Source organism: Papilio machaon, chromosome 23, assembly GCF_912999745.1.
Source record: "Papilio machaon chromosome 23, ilPapMach1.1, whole genome shotgun sequence".
In the NCBI taxonomy this organism is placed as follows: Eukaryota; Metazoa; Arthropoda; class Insecta; order Lepidoptera; family Papilionidae; genus Papilio; species Papilio machaon.
The window spans coordinates 4095184-4123112 of record NC_060008.1 but is presented as its reverse complement, the minus strand read 5'-3'; the positions used below and the strand labels follow the sequence as shown (position 1 = coordinate 4123112).

The 27929-nt window shown below is 36.2% G+C and overlaps 2 protein-coding genes across 4 annotated transcripts; both read left to right on the top strand.

The window, feature by feature from the left end:
- The first annotated feature begins 144 nt into the window (after positions 1–144).
- LOC106716611 (delta(24)-sterol reductase) lies at positions 145–4775 on the top strand. 2 transcript variants are annotated; one of them, XM_045683710.1, is made up of 10 exons: positions 145–200; positions 381–579; positions 1514–1669; positions 1742–1966; positions 2141–2235; positions 2472–2646; positions 2890–3048; positions 3279–3476; positions 3744–3875; positions 4456–4774. In XM_045683710.1, the coding sequence occupies exons 2-10, from the start codon at positions 388–390 to the stop codon at positions 4657–4659; spliced, it is 1536 nt and encodes a 511-aa protein (XP_045539666.1). In that variant the 5' UTR covers positions 145–200; positions 381–387; the 3' UTR covers positions 4660–4774. The 2 variants fall into 2 exon arrangements, with proteins under 2 accessions (XP_045539666.1, XP_045539667.1); XM_045683711.1 differs by having other exon boundaries at positions 161–204; positions 4456–4775.
- Positions 4776–7342: 2567 nt separating this feature from the next.
- LOC106716916 (fibulin-1) lies at positions 7343–25478 on the top strand. Of its 2 annotated transcripts, none has more exons than XM_014510577.2 (25): positions 7343–7568; positions 14697–14877; positions 15452–15530; positions 15719–15853; positions 16514–16718; positions 17003–17167; positions 17295–17504; positions 17702–17851; positions 18130–18235; positions 18426–18487; positions 18564–18692; positions 18913–19078; positions 19272–19816; positions 20397–20612; positions 20744–20860; positions 21091–21216; positions 21756–21932; positions 22268–22419; positions 22585–22677; positions 22822–22943; positions 23222–23373; positions 23596–23731; positions 24460–24580; positions 24831–24949; positions 25155–25478. In XM_014510577.2, the coding sequence occupies exons 1-25, from the start codon at positions 7499–7501 to the stop codon at positions 25315–25317; spliced, it is 3897 nt and encodes a 1298-aa protein (XP_014366063.2). In that variant the 5' UTR covers positions 7343–7498; the 3' UTR covers positions 25318–25478. The 2 variants fall into 2 exon arrangements, with proteins under 2 accessions (XP_014366063.2, XP_045539800.1); XM_045683844.1 differs by having other exon boundaries at positions 7344–7568; positions 20397–20624.
- Positions 25479–27929: the final 2451 nt, after the last annotated feature.

Genomic DNA, 27929 nt, shown 5'->3' with positions numbered 1-27929 from the left:
AGATTCTGTCGTCTTTTATTCGCATTACGACTCTAATCACATTCCTTTTGATTATGTGATAATTTTCCATAAGATGACACATATTGTTACAGTCTTAAGGTTCAAAATTAGATACTATATGTAATATAATTTTGCATTGATTATCTGACCTTGGCAATCAGTTTACAGAAGACTGCCTTCTCAGACTGACGTGTAGAAACGTGAGTATGTAATTTAACTTATTTTTGACAAAAAATCGTTAATTCTCGTTTCAATATTAAACAATTCAATTGTTTCATGAATATCTCATGACATAAGATTAGTATTCTGTGCCAAAATGTTATAGGAGTACAGTGAGACGAGGTACTTTTAAAACTGATTTCTCAATGAAATATTTTCAGAATCAACATGACAGGCATGCAGACTGAGGGTCTAGCGGAGTATATCCTGGTGGAGTACCGCTGGGTGATAGTCATCTGCGCTTTATTGCCCATGTCCTTCCTCTGGAAGATATGGTCTGCCTTCAGGAACTACGTGGTGTTTAAGATGAACAGTGCGCCCAAACAACACGACAAGAAGGTCAAAGATGTTCAAAGACAGGTTTGTTCAGATTTTGTTAGATTTTTCTGGTTATTCTATACTACTCGATTCAACCTATGGTCGACCATAGGTTAGCTCAGGATTTTAAAATTCCTACATTTTTATGTATTCTGCCTGGTCCGGTTCGAATCATAAAAATTTAATAGAACACGCATAGTATTTTTTTATTTATTATTCCATTCGTTGACTCGGTTGGGGATAGATTTGAAATTTAAATTGTATAGACTTGAATCTTATTGAACTTTGGTATTGTAAAAGAAACCGGAAAGAAACCCCTTAAATAATTTAACCCTGTTATAAATTTGTTCCAATTAATCCCAAAGTAAAAAAATTAACATAAATACAATAAGTAATATAGAAAACGCCTACAACAATCACGTACATTTGTCCGATGTCCGCACCGACTATATTCGAGCCCATCGGGGTCCCTTCATCAGGGTGACTGGGACTGGTATTGGTGGGACCCGGCGCGGGCGGCGATGCGTTTCAGTAAGCGACGGGCCGTTTCTATATTAGTTAATGAATAATGTCTCACGAAAGTTTGAATAATTTAATAAATACAATACTAATGTAAATAGTCCAAAGCCTAGCTATCGCTTATGAATGCTAATAATATAAGTAGGAAAGATTTGATTGTTTGTTTGCATTGATGAGGTTCCGAAACTACTGGATTGGTTTTAAAAAATCATTTCTATTTGGAATGGAAAGCTACTCTATCCCCGGGTGACATAAGCTATGTTATTAGATTTTTTAATTCCGCGCGGACAAAGTTGCAGGCAAACGCTACTTAATTATAAGTTTCGTATATTATTTTTTATTAAAAACAGGGTTATAGTATTTTCCGGTATGTCACTAGAATACAGACACAGACCAAATTTATATTAACTATTATTATTAATTTATTGCTTCTTACCAAATATTTTATAACTTCCAGATTAATGAATGGCTAAAAGGTGATCGTAGTACAAAGCTTTGCACCTCCCGGCCTGGTTGGCAGACCATGTCCTTCCGACAAGCCACCTACAAGAAGACATTCACCAATATTGACGTCAACTTAGTCGATATCTTAGAAGTTGATATAAAGAACTTGGTTAGTAGATAAAATATGAGATGGAAAAATTCTACGTCTACGTAGATCTAGTCTTTGATTACATCATTCTAGACAGTACGCTGCGAGCCACTAGTGACAATGGGACAGCTATCCAGAACATTGGAGCCATTAGGTCTGGCGCTCGCTGTTGTACCTGAGTTAGACCAGCTCACGGTTGGCGGTCTGGTAATGGGGACAGGAGTTGAAACATCTTCTCATATTCATGGATTGTTTCAACACATCTGCACGGAATACGAGCTCGTCCTCGCTGACGGCTCTGTTATTACGTGTAGTAAGGTATTTTATTTATCACTATTATTGTAGGATCAAATACGAAATGAAACAAGGTAACAAGTTGCGTAGCTATTTCGAGCTCTTGGTCATGTTTATTCATTACAAAAATATGCACATGAAATGAAACTGCTTCAAAAAGACAGAGTAATCATAAGTAGTAAGATAATATGTTTTCAGACTGAACATCCTGAACTTTTCTACGCTGTGCCGTGGTCTTATGGCACTCTTGGATTCTTGACATCAGCGGTTATAAAATTAGTGCCGGCGAAAAAGTAAGATACTTAAGATTCCAAAATCTCTTATTAAAGTCCCAATTTTGTAGCAAAAGAGACAACTTTGATTTTTTTTTTGATAATATCATAGTAATGTGTTAGGGGCAATCGAGTTTAACAATAATTGTTTTATTTCGATGAATCACCGAGATGTCTACCAATCGATCTTTTATTTTTTTTTCTAATTTACAGCCTTAATTTTATATTTGTAATGAAAACATGCCCACTGTTTCTAGATACGTACGTTTAGAATACCATCCGTGCACCTCATTATCAGAGTTGTCTAAGAGACTCAGTCAAGAGTCGCTGAAGGAACAGCCGCATCAGTTTATTGAAGCTCTACTCTTCAGTAAAGAGACAGGAGTGCTGATGACTGGCGATATGGTAGATGAAGAGGGGCCCGATGGAAAGGTAAACAACGAACTGCCACCAAAATTGATCTTTGGTCATTGAGGGTAACTCCCTTACGTTACATTACCACTTATTGACTGTGAGTGCAGTAGTAAAATCAATCGCTACAATTTCTTCTAACGTTGTTTTGGTTAATCATCAAATATTCTAAAAGCTAGGATCCCTAACCAATCATGGCTGTGGGTTACTACTGTCGAAACACTTGGATAAAACATTTTGTGATGTTGTCACATTTTTTATCAGATAAACCCAATCGGTGAGTGGTATTCAGAATGGTTCTTCACGCAAGTTCGTCGCCATTTGAAGAACTACCAGGATGGTAAACGGAGCACAGTGGTGGAATACATACCACTACGGCATTACTACCATCGACATACCCGTAGTCTTTTCTGGGAACTTCAGGTTAATATGATTTCTTACTTCTATTATAAACAGAATGAACTTGTAGAGGACTTTTGGTAGGTTTCAGGTAAACTCAAAAAATTCTATACCGACTTCAAAAATGTAACAACATGAATGGAAAGCTATATGAAAATCTATGCCCAACTATTCCCTTTGTTAACATAAATCTGTTCAGTTTTTCTATTGAAGCGTACTTTTATAAGTTTAGTAATAACGCCCTCTTTCGTCAGGATATAATATCGTTCGGGAACCATCCGATATTCCGGTATTTATTTGGCTGGCTGATGCCTCCAGAGGTGTCACTCTTGAAGCTGACGCAACCAGAAGCTGTCGGCAGGTTGTACGACCGAGCGCACGTCATACAAGACATGCTGCTACCCATAGAGAAACTGGAGAGCGCGGTCGAGTGCATCCATAGAGAATTCGAGGTGATGATATTTACCATACACAAGTTGCTAAGTGATCTTGAATTATCGCTCAAAAAATTCCACATCAGCGAAAGATCTGATCATTTGACTTGTTAATATTTGAGGAACTTATATCCACAATCTAGGGGCCACTAACATAGTCCTTTAATGCAGAATTAGTTTGAAATATCTACGCTAAGAGACTTTGAGTGTGGCACCTATGTATCTAGTAATTCCATTGCTTCTTGCACTGCTATATGTGTGCATGTACAATTGATTGTCTTTCAGGTGTACCCGATTTGGTTGTGTCCATTCAAAGTGTTCAAACAACCAGGACAGTTGCGCGTGACGTCAGGCGACTGGCAAATGTTTGTGGATGTCGGTATCTATGGTGTGCCGAAAGCAAAAGGATTTGAGACCGTAAGCATCATGAATTAAGTCTAGTAAACCATAGCATAGCATCGAGTTCCGTCCTCAACCTGAAATGAAAAATCTAAGTATATATTATTTTTTTATATCATAAGGTGGCAAACGAGCAAACGACCACCTGGATTCGCCGCAATTGCGAGGCGACCGTTGCCCATAGACATCCGCAAATGCTGATGCGTTGCCTACCTTTAATCAACGGAGAAGGGGACGCACAGAAAGAGGAAATTTCTCCTTCCTATGCGTCACCTCTTCCACCAAATCCACTTCTCCTTCCCATTCTTTCCTTATAAGAAAAGGGTGGGAAGGGAAAGTAGACTAAAACTAGGCTTACGGTACCACACTCATCAGACGAAACGCGGAATTGCTTCAACTTCACGCATGTCTTCTGTGTTGTCGTGGTATATTGTTGTTGCGGGATCTACTACTGTTTTCTATGGTTGAGTTTCTATTAATTTTATTCATTAGTTATTCATTGGCTTCCCCTTACTATGTATGTCCAATGAACCCTTTGATAAATTCTATATTTTTAAATATTGTTTACATACAATAATTTATGTTCTAATGTTCTAAGGTTCCTTCAACACGACGAGTAGAAGATTTCGTGATAAAAAACAAAGGTTTTCAAATGCTATACGCCGACACATACACGACATTGGAAGAGTTCAGGCAAATGTTTGATCACACACTTTACGATAAACTGAGAGAAACGTTACCTTTCTGTAAGGACGCATTCCCTGAAATATATGGTAAAGTGAATAAACATGTTAGGAAATAGGATAGCCAAATCCCTAAAAATACTTGTATTTTTTTGTATGAGAGAACTCTAAAATGTATAGAGATAAACACAGTGTAATTTAAATGTTAATACAAAAGATAGTAAAAATTAATAAAACATTTAAAAAGGTTTTATCTATTATTCCTTTGTACATCCCTACAAAACCTTGCTTATTTATATTTAACTAGCTATTACCCGCGACTGCTTTCCGCTTTCCGCGCGGACGGCGGAATAAAAAAAATGCACACAAGATAAAAAAGTTCGTATGTCCGTCTCCTAGTTCTAAGCTACCTCCCCATCAATTTTCAGCTAAATCAGTTCGACCGATCTTGAGTTATAAATAGTGTAACTAACACGACTTTCTTTTATATATATAGATTGTTACTAGCATTTTCATCTTGAATGTCTGTAAAATTTAAGATGATTTCTAACCAAATATACCGGAGTGTAATAAGTATCGGAGGCCTAATTTTAGTCCTCTTTCCCTTCCCACCTTTCTCTTTTAAGGAAAGGATTGGAAGTGGAAGAGGATTTGACGGAGGAGGGAATTCATAGGAAGGGGAAATATTCTCTTTCTGGGAGTCCCTTTCTCTGTCGATCAAAGGTAGGCAACGCATCTGAAATTGCGGATGTCTATGGGAAGCGGTCGCTTCGCTGTTTCGGCGAATTCAGGTAGCCGCTCGCTTGTTTGACACTTTCTGATATAAAAAAAAATACTCTTTACCCTACTTTTACCCAGAGAGTGCGGCAACCTCTCCGCAAATTGAGCATTTGAATCGCCTCGTTACCCCGCTTATTTGTGGACAGGGCGATAAAACGTTTGGTTGGCATTTTTCAAGACATTACCTTTTATGTTACGACTGGCCTAACAGATGTATAAAGCCCAGAGTCTATTAGAGACAAGTTTGGCATTTTCAAAGAAAAACAAGGTGGAAATGACATAATGAAAATGATATTTTAGGCCAATTTTAAACGAAATATACTAGTAAGCTATCGTTTTATAAATGACGATAAATATGCCTTTAGTAATTATTATTTATTTGGGACAAATTAATGTTATTATTACACAAAAAAAAATTACAATTGTTATCATATAACAGATACTTTCTTAAAAAATACTAAACAGTTCTTAATAATATTCGGTAACTTTATCTGTGTGTTAGAAGTTTTCCTGCTGTCGGTGCGGGTGTTGAGTAACTCGTACAACATGTTATCAGTCGCACTTGACCCGATGCCCGTATCTGATTCCTCGGACCAATAATAGCTTCTATCTTCTTTACTCCAAAACAATTTGTCTCGTTTATTTCATAAGCTAGAGAAAATATAAACAAGACAATTACTATATTAGAAAGAGTTTAGATAGATCTCTGCCAATATGTTACAATTTTCTTGGAGTTGTTTATTTATATTACTAGTCTTTTTCCGCGACTTCATCCGTGCGAATATACATAAGATCTGTGTGACCGTTGGTTTACACTGCAGGAACACTCAAATACATACATTTTATCATCCCTCTTTATCTTTGTAAAATGCAGATAACAATATTGTTGAGATTGTTCGACAGTGAAAACCCACGCTAATATGTTACAAGCACGAAGCTGTCGCATTTCCGCATGTTACTCGCGTGGGATAAATCACATTTCCTTAACTCAATTGTCTATTCACGCCGTAATCACGGGAATATCTTCAGAGAAAGTGTATTTTGACATAATATGATCGACAGTTACATAAACTTTTAACAGAGATAATATCACGCGTCGACAATTACTGTTGCATTTACCCTGACTTGACGGATGAATGAAATTTTTCAATACGCTGCGAGCAGAGTAATCAACTGGTACAAGACAGTGAGTTGTTTCATTATACTAAGTCGAATTTTCATAAGAAGAGATACGATTTCCGTCCAACAAGAGATTTTATGGCATAGTCTAGTTTATTTAGTACAAAATTGTACACCGGTCCGAAGTATAGTAATGTAAAAATCTCACCCACGTGGTTCCGTAAGGGCCATTCAGACATATCATAAGACTATTCGCTACAAATACTATCTCTTAAAGAATTCCCGCAAACTCTACTATTGCAATTTGCAGACGATTTGCAGTTGCAGTGTAAAAAAAAGTCAGAAATATTAAATTACGAACACAGCATTAAATCATACTTCATACTAATATTATAAATGCGTATGTTTAGATGGATGGATGTTTGTTTGAATGTATCTCCGGAACGGCTCAAAGGATCTTGATGAAATTTGGCACTGATGTAGAACACAATCTGTAAGAATAGGCAACTTACTACATTTTTTTATGCTGCGCAGATGAAATCGCGGGCGACAGCTAGTTTAAGTAAGTTACACATGTTTTATACATTCAAAATTAAATTTAAATTAAAAACAATTGCCGCTATCTGTATTACCCTTAATAAAAAGTCAAAAAGATATAAAAAATACATTTTAAACACCACTCCAATATGTACAAGACATAATACTTATCATTTCCTTTTATTTATACATTGACAATACATTGAATTATATTATCAAATCTAGTTCTCAAAATATCCAAAGCAAAGTAATCAACTTGTTTTTGATATAGGTTTTCCTAATACTGAACTGTGACCTGCAATAGTAGCAACTTGCGCAGAAAACTTATCATCTATAGCTTCTGTGACCTGTTTATCATTAACAAGTAAGCCACGGCACGCGAGCCCGCGTCTTCTAATTTATTCCCGCCATTTTTAAAACTTCAATATCGTAGTGGCATAGACAACGAAAAACTTTTAATATGACAGTGATCCAGTGATATTAATTAATAACAGTGTTAATTAATAAAAAAAATTAATTAAAATGTTCGATATTAAAATGAAATTATTATACATAAGTGTTTTGTGTTTAATTTCGAAAAATTTGGTCGAAGGTGAGTAAGTGATAAAGAATTTTTATTTGCAAATGCCGATTGAAATAAAACATTTGATCAAATATACATACATCTGTGCAACGAAGGCCGAGCACTTAATTAAATGTATGGAACATCTTCGTAAAACATTATATTTATTGACATGCGTTTACATATGAATTAGAATACATATAAGTTTATTATAAAAGCACTATCTAAGTAGATTAACCTACATATTACGTTTAGGCTTTAATATTTCACCAATTTTATTTAATTGATGAAATATATAACCTAACTCCATTTACTCCTTCATTCCTTTTTATTAATAAATTCAGATAATAAAGTATTTATTTTATATCTCCGGAGGCCTAATTTTAGTCCACGTTCCCTTCCCACACTTTTTTTATAAGGAAACGATGGGAAGGGGAATGGGATTTGGCAGGGGAGGGGATGTATTGGATGGGGAGATATCCTCTTTCTGTTGTCCCTTCATCCGTTCTTTAAAATTAACATCTGCTATTGCAGTTGCCCATGAACAACAGACGCTTGGCCGCCGAATTCTGGTGTTAGGTTGCTATAAGGTAGATATAAAAAAATCTTCGATGTCGACCAACATTATTAAATTAATTGTGGAAATTGGTTAAGTCTATACCTACTAATATTATATTAGGTCCTTACATATGAAATTGGAGTTTTGTATGGGAGGAACAAAAAGTCGAATATTTTTTAATATAATATATTTATTTAATCAAAGTATGAACCCTTATTTTCTATGCACTTTTGCCATCTCATAGGTAGTTCATTGATCCCTTTACTAAAAAAACCAGTCGGACGGGAATCAATAAAATCTTTGAAGGCGATTTGGACTGCCCCATCGGAGTTGAATTTTTTCCCTTGCAAGAAGTTATCCAAATTTCGAAAAAAATGGTAATCTGTTGGAGCAAGGTCCGGGGAGTTCGGAGGATGTCTTAGACTTTCCAATTGAAGCTCTTCTAATTTAGTAGCCGTCTGTTGCGCAGTGTGTGGTCTAGCGTTGTCGTGAAGCAGCAGTGGCGTGGAGTGATTGACCAGCCTAGGTTGTTTAGCCGCTAGCTTTTCCATCATGGTTTGCAATTGCTGACAATAGACATCAGTCGTAATAGTCTGGCCAGATTTGAGAAAACTGTAATGAACAATACCGGCACTAGTCCACCAAACGCTTACAAGTAACTTTTTTGGGGTTAATTTTCGCTTGGGGCAGGATTTGGCTGGCTGGCCAGGATCCAACCATTGCGCTGAGCGCTTCCGATTATCGTCAAGAACCCATTTTTCATCACAGGTAATGATTCGGTTTGAAATACCTTCATTATTGTGCCGGTTTAGTAATGTAACGCAACAGTCGACGCGCGTTTGCCGGTTTGCTTCAGTCAATTCGTGAGGTACCCACGTTTCAAGCTTTTTAATCTTCCCAATTTGCTTCAAGTGAATTAAAACAGTTTTATCACTAACATCGCAGCCTGCAGCTAACTAGGACGTGGTTTGCGATGGATCCGCTTCCACAATAGCCTTCAACTCAACATTATCAACTTGAGTCTAAGGCCGTCCACGGGGCTTGTTCTGCAGATCGAAATTTCCAGAACGAAAACGTTGGAACCAAAAACGAACTGTGTTTTCTTTTGCAACACGACCGCCATACACATCATTCACCCTTCGAGTCGTTTCCGCAGCACTAGTGCCACGGCGGAACTCGTACTCGTAAATAATGCGATATTTTAAGTTTTCCATTTTGTAAAATGAGTGACGCAAACAGAAAAAAACAGAAGAAAAAAACAAATGAATGACGGTCATCGAACCACAAATACATGAGTCTATAGCTGTACAAATTTGAATTTGGAATTCCTTACCAAAGAGGAGAAATTCTTGATTAAAGTGGCCAGTACGAAAAACGCCAATTTCATATGTAAGGACCTAATAAAGACGAAAGATTTGTATTTTTGTATGTAACGAATTAACTCATAAACTACTGGACCGATTTCAAAAATTGTTTTGCCATTAGAAAGCTACATTATTATTGAGTAACATAGGCTATTTTTCAATATTGTTTGATATATTAAAAAAATAAATATCTACCTGTGAGAAATATGGACGAACCGCTAGTAGTTTATAAAATGTGTAATGGGATTAACGTAGCTATATACTTTGATTATTGATTGTAATTGGCAGTCAATTAAGTTTAGTTATAGAAATATTATAAAAAAATGCATTACTTTTCGGTATTCAAAAAGATAATTTAGAATCTTTATCCTACCTAAAGGTACGATTAGACTACGACATAAAAATCCGACATTTAGGTCTGTACCGTTTCCTCTTATACGGGTTACACTAATAATTATGTCGCAAGAAACACAATCAGACACACTGGTGTATATAGAGACATTCGATGTATACATTGTACCGTGTATAGTCTAAACGTATCATTACTTCTAAGAACAATCTAATTTCAAGTGATATGGACATCTAATTTTAACTTACAATGTGATAGAAAGATGGTATCTGTTAGCTTCCTGTTAGCTACAGGTAGCTGTAGCTCTTGAAGACGCATTCGTCGGAGTGTTGGAAAATCACATGTAACGCGAACTGATTTCATCCAAAACGCCGTATTCAAAGCAAAGCTGTTAGTGGTATATATATAGCGAGAATTAAGTACGAGAAAACTGTACAAAGCAACTGTTTAGGAGAACTGTTTTCCAGGTTCTGGAAAGTCCTATAAAACAATCAAGACCTAGGGAGGATTAGATTCGGTCGAAAGAACATCCTGTAGCTCATCAGTGATTCATTCTAGTTATCATGTGCGAAATAGAGTTGATTGAAATTATGCATGCAAGCGGGCTTTGGACACGGCGCCCGTATACCCGGCCACGCAAATAGACCTTTATAATTCAAGGTGAGGTTGGGAACAATGAAGACGCGAAAACAAGTTTAATTAAGAGAGGTTAAGTTGAGGTCGCCGGGGTTCATATTTAATAATCCAAAATACTTATAGCCCCTTTCTTTTTGTTAACATTTTAGGTAAACAAACTACACAATGGAAGATGTAATTTCACTGCCGCAATACTTGTATTAAACTATAACAATCATTTTGCATTATTACAGTCCAGCGATTGGAAAGAGCACTGGATTACACCTGGAAAAATGGACATAACAATTAAGCCAACATTGGAATACACACTGTGTGTGTTTAATCGCTAAACTGGAATAATGAAAACCGGGCATAATGTAAAAATATCCGTACAAAAAACCTTAATTTTTTTTTTTCAAAGATAATGAGGATGTAAAAATGTTTTTAAATAAACGCTTCGTTAGTGAAAACACATTTATGTTGAAATAAAAATATATTTACTTTCAACAATTTATATACAAATAATGTCATGGTTTTGAATTACAATGCTTTATAATATCTGGTATTACCAACATGCTCTTTGACTTATCAGATTATTAGAAATTCAAACGAATTATCGGAACTGAAATGTGTTTATTAGCTGGCTTAATTCTTAGTACAAAGATAGCAAATGTGAAAATAAATATCAGAGCTTTATTTATTCATGATAGGTTTTCACAGAAATCCGTTATCTTGTAACAGTCCCATTAATAACCAACTATATTTAAAAGCTAACAATGTAAGTTTGTAGCCTGACATCAAAATGGAAATAGATAAATACAATATATGACCGGACATTAAAATAGAGGAAATAATTTATTCTCAATAAAATGTAATTTGCCAATTTTTATTTTTACAAAAACATTTTGCCCTTTTTTTACTCAAAAACTTTAAAACTATAAACTTGGCTTTAGTTACGGAGGGTATTTCTCTTTCAAAAATATTTATGCATCGTATTTTACAAGATCTTATAACAACGTACTTATCCAAAACACAATATGTAAAACTGCACAATAGAAATGTGCCTATTTCCAGTAATTAGCTTGAAACGAAGTCCCAATTACAGATACCCCACTGACAATTTTGAATAATAAGTGGTTACTCACCGTCAAGTGGATTGTGTGCTTTTCTTCAAACTTCAATAGATTTAATTACGAATTTAAAATTTTTAAATTAATCAGTCGTCTTAAAGAGACGCCATTTTAATTTATACGTGCACCAAATGATAGAGACAGAGGAAGAATAATAATACATTTTAATAAGTGGAAGTGAGATAAATATAATTCCTTAGTTTTTATTCAAATAAATGTAATTTTAATACAAACAAAAACAGATCGTAGTCTCAGACGAGATAAGAAAATATTTTGTTTATCATGTTTTTCAATGAAAACCCAAGTTGCAACATATTTATCCTGTTATTCCTATTCTAGAAGATACGTTTGTGTTATCGATATTTTTGCTTGTGCATCATTAGAGCATAGGTCAACGAGATTATCGAGTGACTTCGAATGTAGAAACCTGTGTCTGTACGGAACAAACGGAAGTTGGATTTTAATGAGGCGATAGTGACACAATTTGCAAAAATCTAGCTACGAGCGATTTTATAAGCTGACGCTAGCTTAGGCTTCTAGCTTTACACGGAAAATTTTCTTTGATCAAATTTTTCATTTAAATTGTTAAAATACATTACAAATCTACAGGAGGTTACATTGGAACGGTCTAATTTTTCATTTAAATTGTTAAATTATATACATTACAAATCTACAGGAGGTTACAATAGAACGGTTATTACCATAATATTGCCGTAAAGAAAATAACATCGGTGGCTCAGAGGTTAAGCACTTGACTAGTAACCTGCAGGTCTTGGGTTCAAATCCTGTGTGTGTGTTTTTCGATTTACATATGTACATTTATCCGACGTGCTTACGATAAAGGAAAATATCGTGATACAACCTGCACATATTTGAGAAGAAATTCAAAGATATGTGTGAAGTCAAACAACCTGCTCTGAGCCAGCGTAGTTGATGGGGACTGGTAACTCGTTGGGGTCGTATAGAGGGAGCTGATGATGATGAAAAAATAACGTTTTTCCTGTTGGACAAAGAAAACTCATAAACCGGTCTTTTATTATTAACACACACGCACGTCAACAACAATTACAACAATTTAAAACTAATTTTTTAGCGGAAAACAATACTTTTTTTATTCGTAGGTTATTTGTAAAAAGTTTGTGTGTATGATGAAGAAATGGAACGAGCCACATTCATTATACTGAAGAGGTCTCACGGCGTTTCAATTTTCGTTTACCCTTATTTTTTTAATTAATCATGACGGGCTACTGTATACTTTTTTTTGTCAAAATATGTTTAAAAATTTTACTTTATTTGATAATGCGGTATAGTTAACTTTTTAACAATTCGTCTAGGTTATTTTACTGTAGCCTAGTTTGAAAAATGTATTTCAACAAGGAGATATTTTCATATTTCAAGTCGAGATTATTTTAACGAAGGTGTTTAATGTTATCTACTGTAGTAGAAAAATATTAGGTCCTTACATATGAAATTGGCGTTTTTCGTACTGGCCAATTTAATCACGAATTTCTCCTCTTTGGTAAGGAATTCCAAATTCAAATTTGTACAGCTATAGACTCATGTATCTGTGGTTCGATGACCGTAATTCGTTTGTTTTTTTTCTTCTGTTTTTTTCTGTTTGCGTCACTCATTTTACAAAATGGAAAACTAAAAATATCGCATTATTTACGAGTACGAGTTCCGCCGTGGCACTAGTGCTGCGGAAACGACTCGAAGGGTGAATGATGTGTATGGCGGTCGTGTTGCAAAAGAAAACACAGTTCGTTTTTGGTTCAACGTTTTCGTTCTGGAAATTTCGATCTGCAAAACAAGCCCCGTGGACGGCCTGAGACTCAAGTTGATAATGAAGAGTTGAAGGCTATTTTGGAAGCGGATCCATCGCAAACCACGTCCGAGTTAGCTGCAGGCTGCGATGTTAGTGATAAAACTGTTTTAATTCACTTGAAGCAAATTGGGACGATTAAAAAGCTTGAAAGGTGGGTACCTCACAAATTGACTGAAGCAAACCGGCAAACGCGCGTCTACTGTTGCGTTACATTACTAAACCGGCACAATAATGAAGGTATTTTAAACCGAATCATTACCTGTGATGAAAAATGGGTTCTTTACGATAATCGGAAGCGCTCAGCGCAATGGTTGGATCCTGGCCAGCCAGCCAAATCCTGCCCCAAGCGAAAATTAACCCCAAAAAAGTTACTTGTAAGCGTTTGGTGGACTAGTGCCGGTATTGTTCATTACAGTTTTCTCAAATCTGGCCAGACTATTACGGCTGATGTCTATTGTCAGCAATTGCAAACCATGATGGAAAAGCTATCGGCTAAACAACCTAGGCTGGTCAATCGCTCCACGCCACTGCTGCTTCACGACAACGCTAGACCACACACTGCGTAACAGACGGCTACTAAATTAGAAGAGCTTCAATTGGAAAGTCTAAGACATCCTCCGTACTCCCCGGACCTTGCTCCAACAGATTACCATTTTTTTCGAAATTTGGATAACTTCTTGCAAGGGAAAAAATTCAACTCCGATGGGGCAGTCCAAATCGTCTTCAAAGATTTTATTGATTCCCGTCCGACTGGTTTTTTTAGTAAAGGGATCAATGAACTACCTATGAGATGGCAAAAGTGCATAGAAAATAATGGTTCATACTTTGATTAATTAAATATATTATATTAAAAAATATTCGACTTTTTTTCCTCCCATACAAAACGCCAATTTCATATGTAAGGACCTAATATATAACAATATTCCAAACTGTTACAATTATAAAAAGAAATTTTTTATTTCAAGAATCAATTGAATTATATTTCTGGCTGTAAAGTATTGCGTTTTAAAAAGCAAATTTTATAAAATTAACTGACGTTGAATGAATTATATCGTACCCGACCCGACTGACTCTTGAAAACATTTACAGAATCAAAAAGTTGAAAAAAAAAAAATATATTTAAAACACTAAATTGAACGCTTCACTTGATTCATTTATAAGCGAGAGTCCAAGGAACCGCTATTTTTTTCGCTTATAGAGGTTTCTCTCTAAGCAAAGTTTCTCGCTTATGGAGGTAGTTCGGGACCGAATAAAGACGCTTATCCAGGTCCGAATGTATTAACATTTTTTAATTAGTAAACAGTGATATTTAACAGGTCTATCATCGGAAGAAACATCAGAGGTGACAGAAACATGTTGCACACACGGTCAGTACGCGGCGGTAGCGCTGACGTCATCCAGAGCATGCTCCGGAGTATCTGCACCTGATGATCTGGAACCGGAGTTAACTGAGGCTTGCTTGAAAGCCGCGAAAGGTTGTTGTGAAGAGCATTTTGTGTGAGTATATCAAGTTAAAATATTAATGTCAAGAATTTATGTACAAAGTATATTTTCCTTTTCTATCTACATATTTCATGTACGAAAATAATGTATGTATGTATGTATTTTTTTTTTGTTTGTGAAACAAAAAAAAAACGTTTTTCGATTTTATAGGTACAACCCTATCTACTTTAAGGATTGAATAATAAAATTCAAGAAAGGCAAAAAAAGTATCGTAAAGTTGGAGAAAAATGCCATTAGAAGAAAATATAAAAACTTTACTTAATTCATTAATTTAAAAAAAACACTTAGACTTGAATTGGAGCTTTGCATTTTTTAAATTATTTTAAGCATTGTTTGTTGACCTTTTCATTAATTAATTGAATTCCAAATTGAAAAGTTGAAAGTTGATTTACTTGCAATTTTTAAACTATTCAATTAGATTGATAATAAAAAGTGTCTAGATTAATAAAAATGAACTGATGCTGTCATGGCAATTTAACACGTTTCTTGCCATTACAATTTTTTTTTTTTTGATATTAGAGTCGGTTGCACTGATGGTGTTAAAAATATTTTTATGAATTCATTTTAGAGAGAAGGACGACTGCGCTTTTGGAATCAAATTGTCCAGAAAAAAACAATGCGGTCTGCCCAAAACCGATATAGGAAAGGTAGGTCAAAATGGTAATTTTATTGCTAGATGATAGATTATTATAGCAAGCAAAACTACAGTTCACTCTTTAAAAAGTTTAGCCCGTACTCACACGGACGCTTTTTTAACGCCGCGTTAAAACTCGGCGTTGTTCGTTTTAAAATAACTCTTAACGTTCGCACGAATCGTATGTATTTTATATTACAGACGTGTTGCGATGAATGTTCGTTTGGGCGATGGTCAGGAGAGTCCCAGGGTATGGACGCCTGCGGCAGCGCTGCGGAAGAGGGAATGAGCCCTCAAACAACACTAAGGAAAAACGCCTTCCATAAATGCTGTTTGGTGAGAACTATTTGTCTTTACCCTGGCCAGTTTTTAATATATGGTGGAAGAGAAAAAGATTATTTCTTCTACGTTATAGAATAAGCAATATATCCATGTTTTCATAAATTGCATTTTTCCTCCTAATGTGTCATTATATTATGGGATAATTTAGATATAAGTACGTATTTAGTTTTGATTACAACGAAAATAGTTCCATTTCCTGTAAATAGTGATAAAGTATATATCTATTTTATATTCTGCTTGTGTAAACTTGTCTGGAGTTCAATGATCTGCACATATATTATTTTTATCCAGACAAAATATCAGCTAAACGACTTTGACGTCAACTTTCCTGACGTTACTTAAAGGAATGAGATACGAAACTTAATCCCCGATGTTGAAATAGATTTAGAATCGCCGTGTTAGGAAAGTACACACCGAAACCGTATCCCGTCGGGATTATCCGTGAATAGCCGGCTTAATACGGCCACACACGTTTACTTTTTTTAACTTTTAAAAATATAGAAGAAAGCTTTTATTAATACATGTATCGTTTAGATTTGAATTTCGAATGTTGTCTTTTAAAACAAACATACAAAGCTGCCACGTTCTTTTTTAAATTAAATTTAATAACTAAGTAAATTATGAAACTATCAAACTTAATTTGAACTAAAATAGGAAGCTTCGCAAAATCCAGAAACTACCACAGAAACGACTACAACGGAAAAGAAGATAGAAACAACAACAGAGAAGAAGAGAGAAGAAAAGAAAGAGAAGTGTAAGAAAGATTCCTGTCATCATATCTGCAAAGATGGTGGTGGGAAGATTAATTGCGAATGTCGAAAAGGATATAAACTAGAAGCGGATAATAAGACATGCAAAGGTGAAAGGGAATTTAATTTATATGTATACTAGTTCTCACCCGCGATTTCGTCCGCGCAGAAATAAAAAAAATGTAATAAGTAGCCTATGTGTTCTTCATCTATGCCAAATTTTAGGGAGATCCATGTAGCCGTTCTGGAGATACTTTGTAACAAACAGCCATTCATACAAACATTTTCATTTAAAATGTTAGTAAGATAGACTAAGGAATAGAAAAAAATTCCAAAATCTTATAGATATTATATGTAATCCATTACATTAATATACCCAATGAAATTCTTTTAGATATAAACGAATGCGGTGAACTGATGGAAGACTTATGTACCGAAGAAGACACGGTGTGCCACAATACTGAGGGCTCGTACAAGTGCGTGCCGATCAAGAAGCGAGACGTCAGCCTAAGCTGCCCGCCCGGCTTTAAGCGGAACCTATTGAACCAAGTTTGCGATGGTAACATAAATTTATTACGTCATTAGACCACAACGATCAACAGTGCAATGGAATTATTTAAACTATAGAAGGCATCGGAAAAGTTTTATGACTCAAATACATAATTACTACCTGTGTTTTATTTTAGACATAAATGAATGTCAACTACCTCGGCCGCCGTGCCCGAAATATTTGTGTGAGAACACTATCGGTGGGTACAAGTGCGCGGGGAAAGCGGGCAAGCCATTTGAAGAGGCCATACCCGGACATACCACGGAACTAGCTGCAACTACCCCCACGGTCAAGAATGACATATGTCCGCCTGGTTTTAGGGCAGGACCAGATGACGAATGTCTTGGTAAAGTATTAGCTTTTCAAACAGACCTTCGACGCTATAGTTATCAGACCGGATGCAAATATATAAAATACTTTACATATAATAACTTTATTTATATCAAGCCAGTCCAGTCAGACAACCGTTTACACCGTGGTCTACTATATCCTTAATTTATACGGATACGAATCCAAGAACAATTTAATGTTGTGTTTGTTCAGACATAGACGAGTGCGAAGAACGATTGGACGACTGCCAGCGTCTTTCCCAGCACTGTATCAACACGCACGGCAGCTACTTCTGCCAGGACCACGTCTCTAAGCGTTGCGCCCCCGGGTTCAAGGTCAACGCTGTTACAGGGATATGTGAAGGTAACACCGGACTCACTTATCCTAAATGAATCTAATATTATTTATCATTGGTGAACTAAATCTGTATTAACCATAAAGTTTTATTGCATCTCGAATTTTCTACCATTTTAGCTACTTAGATGCTAAATTAATTAGAAAACAATAACTAACTTACAGTGCTTATCCTCATTTAATTTGAATCTTAACACAAATTGCACTTTTTAAGTTAAGAATTAAAATCGTCGTCTTGTCTTATTACAATGTCATTACACTCTTTTAATAGCGATTAATTCTTCCAGATATCGACGAATGCGAAGAGAGTTCTGAGGTGTGCCGGCGCAGTGAAGTGTGCGTCAACTTACCTGGTGCTTACAACTGCAAGTCCAAAATCAGTACTCTACCACAGTAAAGTATCTTTCAGATTACATTATTTGAGAATAAAATCTAAGGATTGTACTTTGTTAAAGCTAAAATATAACGAACGATGTAATATATTTTAGTTTGACCTACAAATTACGTATGACTTTAAACATTTTTCAAAATTATAAGTAAAGATGCGATAAACACAGAAAATCAATTGTTATACTTTCAACAGATTAACGAAGAAGAAATGCCAAGAAGGAACAAGACAGCGGCCTGGTGGAACAATTTGCGAAGGTAATTTATTTAAACAAATTTAATCAGAATTAAAACGTAAATGAGAAATATAATTTTTACACAATTATTTTTGCAGATATCGACGAATGTCGTGAAGGTTCACACTTGTGCGATCACTTCCAAAACTGTATCAACACATTCGGTGGTCACGAGTGCCGTTGCAAGAATGGCTTTGAACTAGACTCTTCCTCTGGCTCCTGTGTGGGTAAGTAACAAATTGTAGTTTCTTGGTAACATTTGACATTCGTCACCTTCACTTGTTCACGTGCAATTCACGTGCATTTCACTTTTTAATTTTATATTATTTTATTGATCTACTGATGATTATACAAATCGCGGAAACATCACCTGTTCGCAGTTATCTAGTGTTAGTTTATTTTCCCTTTTCTGTATACTATTCTTCAATATTTGCACTTCTTTGTCAGACATAGACGAATGCGCGTTGAAGCTAGACAACTGTCAAAGCGGCTTGCACTGCCTCAACGTGTTGGGATCGTTCACGTGTACGCGCAGAGCTGCCACATCTTCTACCACTACCAGCACAACACTCGCACCGCCCGCCGCCTATGACTACGAGTACTATGACTCCGAGTAAGTATATCTCATGGTCTTTCGATTTGGACTTATGAGCTTTATTAGTATCAAGAAAATACAGTTGTTTATAGCTGTCGCAATGTATGCTTATCTTAAAATATCGTAACGCCAATGATAAGCGCAGAGTTCTCTTTCTTTTATTTGTCTTCGACAAAATTTTAGATCTACTAACAGATATTCAATATTACAGAGAAGATAATACAACGAATGTAGACAAAATTCCTGAACCAAGTCTCCCAGTAACAAAACCCACTACGTCCACTACAACAACCACCACAACAACAACAACTACTCCACGACCAACAACCACTTCAACGACATCCACAACGACAACAACAACGCCTGCAACAACCAGTACCACAACAACCCGTACCCCTAGAGTTCGGCCTTGGCCTGGATACAATCCATACTATCCCAGGCATCTGATTCCTACAACAAGGCGAAATCCTTACACTATACCAGACCGACCCGAGCATAGAAGACCAGAGTTCAGGCCGAGAAGACCAGAAGTACCAAGGACTCCTGTTGAAGTAACAGTACCAACACCAACAAATGTCACTACTATCGAGAAAGAGAGAGAAGCAGACGGCAGTTACGGCGTGAACACTAGTGATTTACCAAAAGAGAAATGGACTAACGTCATAGGAACGTACAAACCGGACCAACCAGATTTTAGTCTTGAAGATTTACATTGTTTGGATGGTTTCGAAAAGAGCCCTACTGGAGAATGTGTTGGTAAGTTCTTTTCAGTCAAATGCATTTTATAAGGCTAATAGATGTACAATTTATATCTCTTTCTTTGTTTTTTTTTTATATTAAAAGGTGGCAAACGAGCAAGCGGGCACCTGAATACGCCTAAAAAATGAAGCGACCACTGCCTATAGACATCCGCAATCGCAGATGCTTCACCTACCTTGAATCGACAGAGGATGGGACGCACAGAAAGAGGATACATCCTCTTACTATTCGTCCCCTCTTCCATCAAATCTACTTCTCCTTCCTATTCTTTCCTTACAAAAAAAGGGTGGGTAGAAATAGTGGACTACATTTATGCCTCCGGCTCGTCTCTTTGGCTAGTTCTTCTAAATCTTATAGTATACTAGCTGTCGCCCGCGACTCCGTCCGCGCGCAGTCAAAAAAACTAAATGGAGGGGGGGAATGAAAAATAGATGTTGGCCGATTCTCAGACCTACTGAATATGCTCACAAAATTTCATGAGAATCGGTCAAGCCGTTTCGGAGGAGTACGGTGACGAAAACTGTGACACGAGAATTTTATATATTAGATATCTTAGTTAATTTGATCTACCTTCCAGATATCGATGAATGTGAAACTGCCAAACACATCTGCAGCAGCCTCGAGGTTTGTCACAATCGTCCGGGAGGCTACATGTGTGACTGTATGCCAGGCTTCCGGCGCGACGCGACTGGCTGGTGTGTCGTCATCACTACCACATCCACCACCACTACCACAACTACCACCACAACACCCAAACCGACCACCGTTAGAACTACCACTTCGACCACGGAAAGTACGACTGCCGGTAAAATATGTTTGGTTTATTTATGTCATATCTTTTGTCTTCTTATATTTGTCGTTATTCTTCTTACGTCTCTATGTTTTCCGTCCTTTCTGCCTTTATGATCTGTAATTATTTTGCAGTGAGTACGACGAGCACGGAAACACCCCGGCCGCCGCGCCCACGTTTTCCGTGGTACGCTCCGCCAATGTCTTGTGATTTTGGATATGCATTCAGTCCCGCTATAGGAAAATGTATAGGTATGTGAAAAAATAACGAAAAACTAAATTAAAACTTGATAAACGTGTTTTTTATTGTTAACTATTTGGTTCACCTTTTTTATGGAATGAACAATTGTGTGCCATCTAAACGAAGAAGTTACAAATAATCACTCTCATGTGACCATTATTGTATTTGCCTGTTCTCGAAATCAATCAAGAATCACGTAAACATTTTAAAAATACCTCTTACAATGTTTTTATGCTCACAGACATAGATGAATGCGCGAGTAATAAAGCCAACTGTGCCCCGAAAGAGGACTGTGTGAACACTGATGGTGGCTACCGCTGTGTGTGCGGCAAACGGTGCAGGGGAGAGACTGACACACCCGCGTACTGTAAGATTATAATTATTTTATCTTATACGACATATTTAAATTCCTTCCATATTTTTTACTAGGAAGAAAGTACACATATAAAAATAGAAATTACTCTAAAACATGATACTTAATGACATGCTTGGAGAACGCTCAAACTATTGCGTAATGAGCATATGAAAGCTTTTCAACTTTTCGTAGTGTCATTAAGTCCATTCTGTAGACATACACTATGTGGCCTTGCCAAAACGACCACGGGAAATTTTTGATGACATTTTTCATTTTATTATACACATAAAATGTTTACACAGCGTATTTTTTTCTCATTGAATGAATGCAATGTTGTGTGCTCTTTTTTTATTTTACTAAAAACGCATGGTTAACTAGTTTTACTAACTAGAGTGTACTGACACCCGAAGTGGAACTTAGCCTTCGACAATATAAGTTTCAATTTTTCTCTATCTCACGGCATATCGACCCAGCCCTGCAAAACTCATGGTTATGATCCTCAGAATTAGCACACAGACTTTTGTTACTAACTTTGACTTTTGTTTCTTAAGATCCGACGCCGAGAGAACCATCGGTACTGCCAGAGACGAATGTGATAACAGTAGGAGCGCAGTACGGGCAGCGAGGCTCACGAGTCATGCGGCCCACATACAGCCGGGCATCCTCCGGCTCCGTGCTCACGTCCTGTCCTTGGGGTTACAAACTTACGCCGGACAAACGATGCGTCGGTAAGTATTATACAGAATTTCTGGAAAGACTGTTGACAAATTAAGACTGAATTGATCCAATAGGAGATGGATGGGTTGCATGAAAGGTGCATCATAGCTCGATTTGGAAGATAAAAAACTAGTGTATTCACCCAACATCAGTATAAATAAGACGGGATACTGTAACGACCACTGCTTCTTTTGAAAATATGATAATTTAACTAACTGATAGCGGTATACAAGGCTCCGATAGCCAAATTACACGAGGTTAGTTCACTGAATCGCCTAACTAGTAACTAGAATATCGTAATTTCGATATCAAGTTTCCTGTGAATGTCTTTGTTCTTTTTCCACAGACATCGACGAATGTGCCCGCAACGTGTCCGATTGTGGTCCTCAGCAGAGATGCGAGAACTTCTACGGCGGGTACTCCTGCCAGTGCCCCGCGGGTCACCGGCTGGTTGGTCAGCAGCGCTGTGAGGATATCGATGAGTGCGCGTATGGCAATGTAAGTACTGCTAATAAATTTAGAAAATTCATGATCAAACATAAGAGAATGCAGAATAGCACATGTAGTCTTTTTGCATACGTCTTATTAGTTACCATACATCGCGGTTTTCAAAACTACAATTCTCACGAAATGTTATAAATCAATAATTCAATTTTTTTTCAGCCATGCTCATACAACGCCCAGTGCATCAACACAGTGGGGTCGTACCGGTGTGCTTGCGGTGAAGGCTTCCGTAACGCGCCTACAAATGATAAGGTAATATTAACGTCAGTATTTGTAGGTTAAGTAGGAAAGAATGAAGATCTCACTACCAAATAGTCTATGTTGTCGAGACCACCGTAGTTAAACCGTTAGTTTTGTTGGTTGATAGGGTAGGCTAGATAAAAATGTATGTTGTAGGTATGCGTGGACGTGGACGAGTGCTCGGAGTCTCCGGGCGTGTGCGCGCAGGGCTGTGCCAACGCGTGGGGCGGCTACCGCTGCTATTGCGAGCGCGGATATCGCCTGCACGTCGATAACAGGTACAACTACCCTACAGACAGGGTTAGCCATTCGGCTCGCTGTACTATGACACCAGATATCCAGTGCATCTTATGACCGTCGTTCAAGAAACTTTCGGTTCGATATATAGTTATTTTCAAATATCTTCGTGGCCCAAGGTCGTCGAAGTGGCATACAGTACCATCCCACTACGTCCCAACATATGTACATAAAATTATGTTCTGCGCAACAACTCGCGCAAAGTTATGAGCCACCAAGATATCTAAAAACTGCTATACAACCAACTGTAATGTAACAGAACATGTGTGGACGTGGACGAGTGCGCGGAGTGGGGCAGTTCGCGGGCACGGGGCCGGCTGTGCGGCGGGCGTTGCGTCAACGTGCCGGGCACCTACCGCTGCAGCTGCCCACACGGCTACCGACTGTCGGACGACGCACGAAGCTGCATAGGTAGGCTGCATTTGATAATACATCAAACTTTTCCTTCAAGACAATTGCTTTGGCCATTTTGCATGAAAGTACTCGTTAATTGATACGTTCCAACGAGATTTGAACGAACCTAATTGTCTATGGTATTTACAATATTTAACTAATGTATGTACGTTTTTATGTGTCCCTTGTAGTTCCTTTTCTGGTGGTGTTTGTTTTCTCAAAGAAATATTTCGTGTTCAGATATAGACGAGTGCGAGACGGGCGAGGCGCAGTGCGCACGAGCAAATGACGCGGGGCTGGTATGCCAGAATACACGCGGCGGCTACCACTGCCACCACATCGACTGTCCGCCAGGATATCGTCTCGAATCCAAGCAGTAAGCGTTTAACAAAATGTTTAACAGTCCTATATACTATTCCTACTTTGCCCAGCACCGATCTTAATCAAAAATTGCGACCATTGACCGTAACTTTTACGCGATCAGTAGTAATTCATGATAGCGGCGATTCTGATTCTACCTTAAAACAACCGTTAATATCTTCTTCAATTATAAGTAGATAAGAAACAAAAGTATAGGGAAAAGGGACTCGCTTACAATTCACCTTTCTTTTCTTTTCTTAAAACACTTTTAAAGTTTTTACAAACACATTATTTTGTTTTAAAAATATTTAAACTTAAGAAGTGATGTTCATTTTTACACTTAATGCATCGCCAACACGTAATATAACTATTCCTTCAGAATTGCACAGAATTTAAACAAATACAAAACAACCACTAAACCATAATAAATAATTATATAAAATTTAATTTAAACGCGGCGGTACGCGGTAAACATATTTGACAACCGATACTGATTGACATTGACATAGCAACAGTGTGACCAGAATAAAATTGAAAATTCTGCTATATCATTATGGTTTATATGCAAATATTAAACGCTTTATTGTTGTAAATAGCAGCTTCCTATTTTATTGTTATTGGTTTCTTTAATATTATCACTTTTAGAATCCCTCTTAAATCATAAGAAACGCATAAAATAACTGATGTAGATACATCTTGGTTTACTTTTGCGCTCTACTTAATTTTTAACCTATGTATTGCCAGTAAATGCACGCGCATCCAGCGCTCATGCTCCGTCACCGACTGGGCCTGCATCCGGCAGCCGAGTGCCATCAGCTACAACTTCATCACATTCGTTTCCAACATCTTCCTGCCCGCGGGTAGTGTGAGTACAACGGCATCTACCTACATGTGTTAATGATAACAAAGCTAGTGTTGAACGCGCTAATCTTTAGAACTACTAATTGTATTTGAAAAAATATTTATGTATTTCGTAATGCTAGTCTTAAGGAAGATTATAGGACATTACAATTGACATACCGGTATATGAATTAGCTAATTATACATATATATTATTACTAGGAGTACTGTATTTTTCTATTAGAAGCACTGAATGTTGTGGAATCTTTGTTCAGGTGGATCTGTTCACGATGCACGGGCCGTCATGGCGCGACTCAGTGGTGAGCTTTGAGATGCGACTGGTGGATGTAAAAGCGCCCAGTGGTGTCAAACCCGCTGACCTCACCTGCTTCGAGTAAGTGCATTGTCTCTGACACATGTGAACTTTGTCAGAAACAAAATTTAAGTAAAGTTTCTTTAGTTTTTATCCCTCTTGTATTGGACAGGGGCATGACTTTAGTTTGTTAAAAATTACCTTTATATCACTAAACGCTTTAAAATTTGAAAGCCTGTCATCTCTCTTAGATTGTTAGTGGAATTCAATAACACTGTGTTGCCAGCATGCGGCCAAGCGGTAACGTGTGCGTGGTGTCGCTACTGTGCGCGCTGGGCGGGCCGCAGGTCGCCGAACTAGAGTTGGCGATGTCGCTGTACCAGCGCGGTCAGTTTGCAGGTAGCGCGCTCGCGCGACTCGTCGTCATCGTCTCCGAATACGAGTTCTAGGATACCATACCTGACGACACTGGATCCATAAATGTAAACTACATTTTAGCGCACTCTACATACTATAGATACATTTTAGGGTCTTTTAATATACCAAGATTTATAATATTCAGGTCTGACATTTACGCTATCTCTATGTATATTATCATTTTCACAATATATGTACATTCATTGTACCATTTTTACATATGTGCATAGAAAATAAGAACATTTAAAAGATTAAAAAAACAATAGTTGTTTAAAATGAAATTTAGTGGTTTACTTCACATTTGTAAATTTAATATCTATTCCCTAGCACTTCTAACACCATTAATTTTACAATTAATTAGAATAGTTGATTAAATTATAGATTGTTGTTATTAGTAAATAGAACACATAGTTGTAAGTGCTACTTATTTATTGTGATGTTGGAATAAATTTATATAAATATAAATGTGTTTGTTTTTAATTCCTCGGTGACATGAAGATGTTTGATTCCAAGTCTATTTTAACTCAGGAAAACTACAAATAAATTTGGAATATGTATTTTTTTATTAAGCACAAGCGGTTTCCGCCATTTATATACACATACTTAAATGTAATAGTGCAAATTCTATTAGTAATTAGCTGTTCTGATCACAACGCAACAATAATTAATAAAAAAATATAAATTTAAAATATTTTACACAACACATATAAACAACGATCATGAACTCTTTCTGGTCCCCCTGGTCTTTCACAGTCCTTAACATACCAAAATAAAAGCATTTTATATAAACTTAAAGGAAAATCAAAATAATTTTTTTTAATATAGAGAACATCCGAAAATTACGTAAAAACGGAAGACTATAGATTTCCTTGGCAAATATAATTTAAATCATACTGTTTATATAGCTACCTTGTTTGGATACTGAATATGGTTTCCGGACATCCTGTATACATCTCATAGTGTACAATAACGTTAACATAAAATAATAATAAAAATATACAAAAAAATACAACCTTTTCATTGTTATTACGTTGTAAACGTAAAATTTTTTCAATTGCAAAAAATAATTACTGTAAAAATTCAATATTATAAAATGAAATGTCAAGATAAATAAATAAAAATAACATTGCACCTTCTCGTACACAAGACACCACATCGAATTATAATGTTTATGCTTTTTGTGAACTTAAAAATTAGTGGCAACATTTTTCTGTTTCACTTATAAGCATTTGTTATTAGGCTACTAAAAAAATAATGTATAATTAAAAATATAAATGTAAATAAAAATATAATTAATAAAAACTGCAATATTCTTCGACATTATAAGTTTAAAAAAAAATAGTGAATTAAAAACCAATTTTGTCTTATGTTTATTGAAGATTACAAAATCACTCAAAGCATGTAAAAATATCGACTAAAACAAAATTATGTGAGATTCCACGATCAGAAAAAACAGGGTATCAAAAACAATTCCTTACAAGGTAAAGAACATTGCAGTTTAAAAAAAATCGCCAACTATATACTCTCAACCTTTAGTTCATGAATGTAAAATATAATAAAATTTAAAACTATACCAATATCTCACTTAGAGCTTATTACACAATCACTTTTGAAAAAAAAAATCCATATTAAAATCGGGCTAAAACTAATAAAGTCAACTCAACTGTACTTACAATTTCGAGTACTATTAAAAGTATTAATAAATATAAATGTCAAACCTTTGCAACAATAAAAGTAATATTTCTGTGCATCTACTATAATTATTTAAGAAAACAATTTTTAAAAGTTACAACGTAAAAAAAAAGTGGTCAATTACTGTCTGTTTTACCTTAATACCGTAGAATTCTACTGCATTACACTACAATATATGCAAATACAAGTGTTACGGCAGTGGAATTCTACGGTTAAGGAAACAACGATTTAAAATCCATTCTAAGTACAGTTCTAATAAATATAGCTTATTTACTTTCACATTAAAAACGTTTTAGACAACAGTCTTATGTAACAATTGAGATAATATGTACATAACTATAGATAATATTTAGATGCATACAAATCTGATATGATCTTCTAAATTCGTACAACGCTATTGAAAATTTACGGTACATTCGTGTAAAAAAGTGTACAACGGCTGTCGGACAGTCATGGTCAAAATTATAAAACAGTAAAATAACAATATAACAGTTTCCACTGCGGAAACATCAACTTAAAACATGTTACATTTGTATTTTTAAAGAGAATAAAAAAGAATGGCAATATGTGTTTGTAATAAAAAAAATCAATTCATTTTTATAAATACGACTCTTAAAAAAGCTTGTATAGACTAAATATAATGTATCATCCATACAATTAACTGTACCAAAAGTCCAATTGAAAAAAAATATATAACAGAACCTATCATAATATCAATAATTTTCACCACGACTGTACTATTTGACAATTTAACGGCTAACTTAAAGGCAAAGTCAAACTATAACAAATTTTTGTAAGTAACTAGCGTATTTGTGACAGTGAATTAGATTATTGCTTGAGCAAAGAAAAGGCAAGATATTCAGGTAATAAAATCTCATAAAATTTATATAGTACAGAAAGGGATAGCAATAGCTACCCAGTTCACACTTGAAGCTAAACAGATTTTTTTTTA

Excerpts from the sequence above, each read along its gene's own strand:
- LOC106716611 (XM_045683711.1), top strand. The coding sequence starts at position 388 with ATGACAGGCATGCAGACTGAGGGTCTAGCGGAGTATATCCTGGTGGAG. Across the intron at positions 1,967-2,140 it reads CTGTTATTACGTGTAGTAAG|ACTGAACATCCTGAACTTTT; the intron begins GTATTTTATTTA and ends ATATGTTTTCAG. Across the intron at positions 3,876-4,455 it reads AAGCAAAAGGATTTGAGACC|GTTCCTTCAACACGACGAGT; the intron begins GTAAGCATCATG and ends TAATGTTCTAAG.
- LOC106716916 (XM_045683844.1), top strand. The coding sequence starts at position 7,499 with ATGTTCGATATTAAAATGAAATTATTATACATAAGTGTTTTGTGTTTA. Across the intron at positions 19,817-20,396 it reads CCCTACTGGAGAATGTGTTG|ATATCGATGAATGTGAAACT; the intron begins GTAAGTTCTTTT and ends TCTACCTTCCAG. Across the intron at positions 22,678-22,821 it reads ACGCGCCTACAAATGATAAG|GTATGCGTGGACGTGGACGA; the intron begins GTAATATTAACG and ends TGTATGTTGTAG.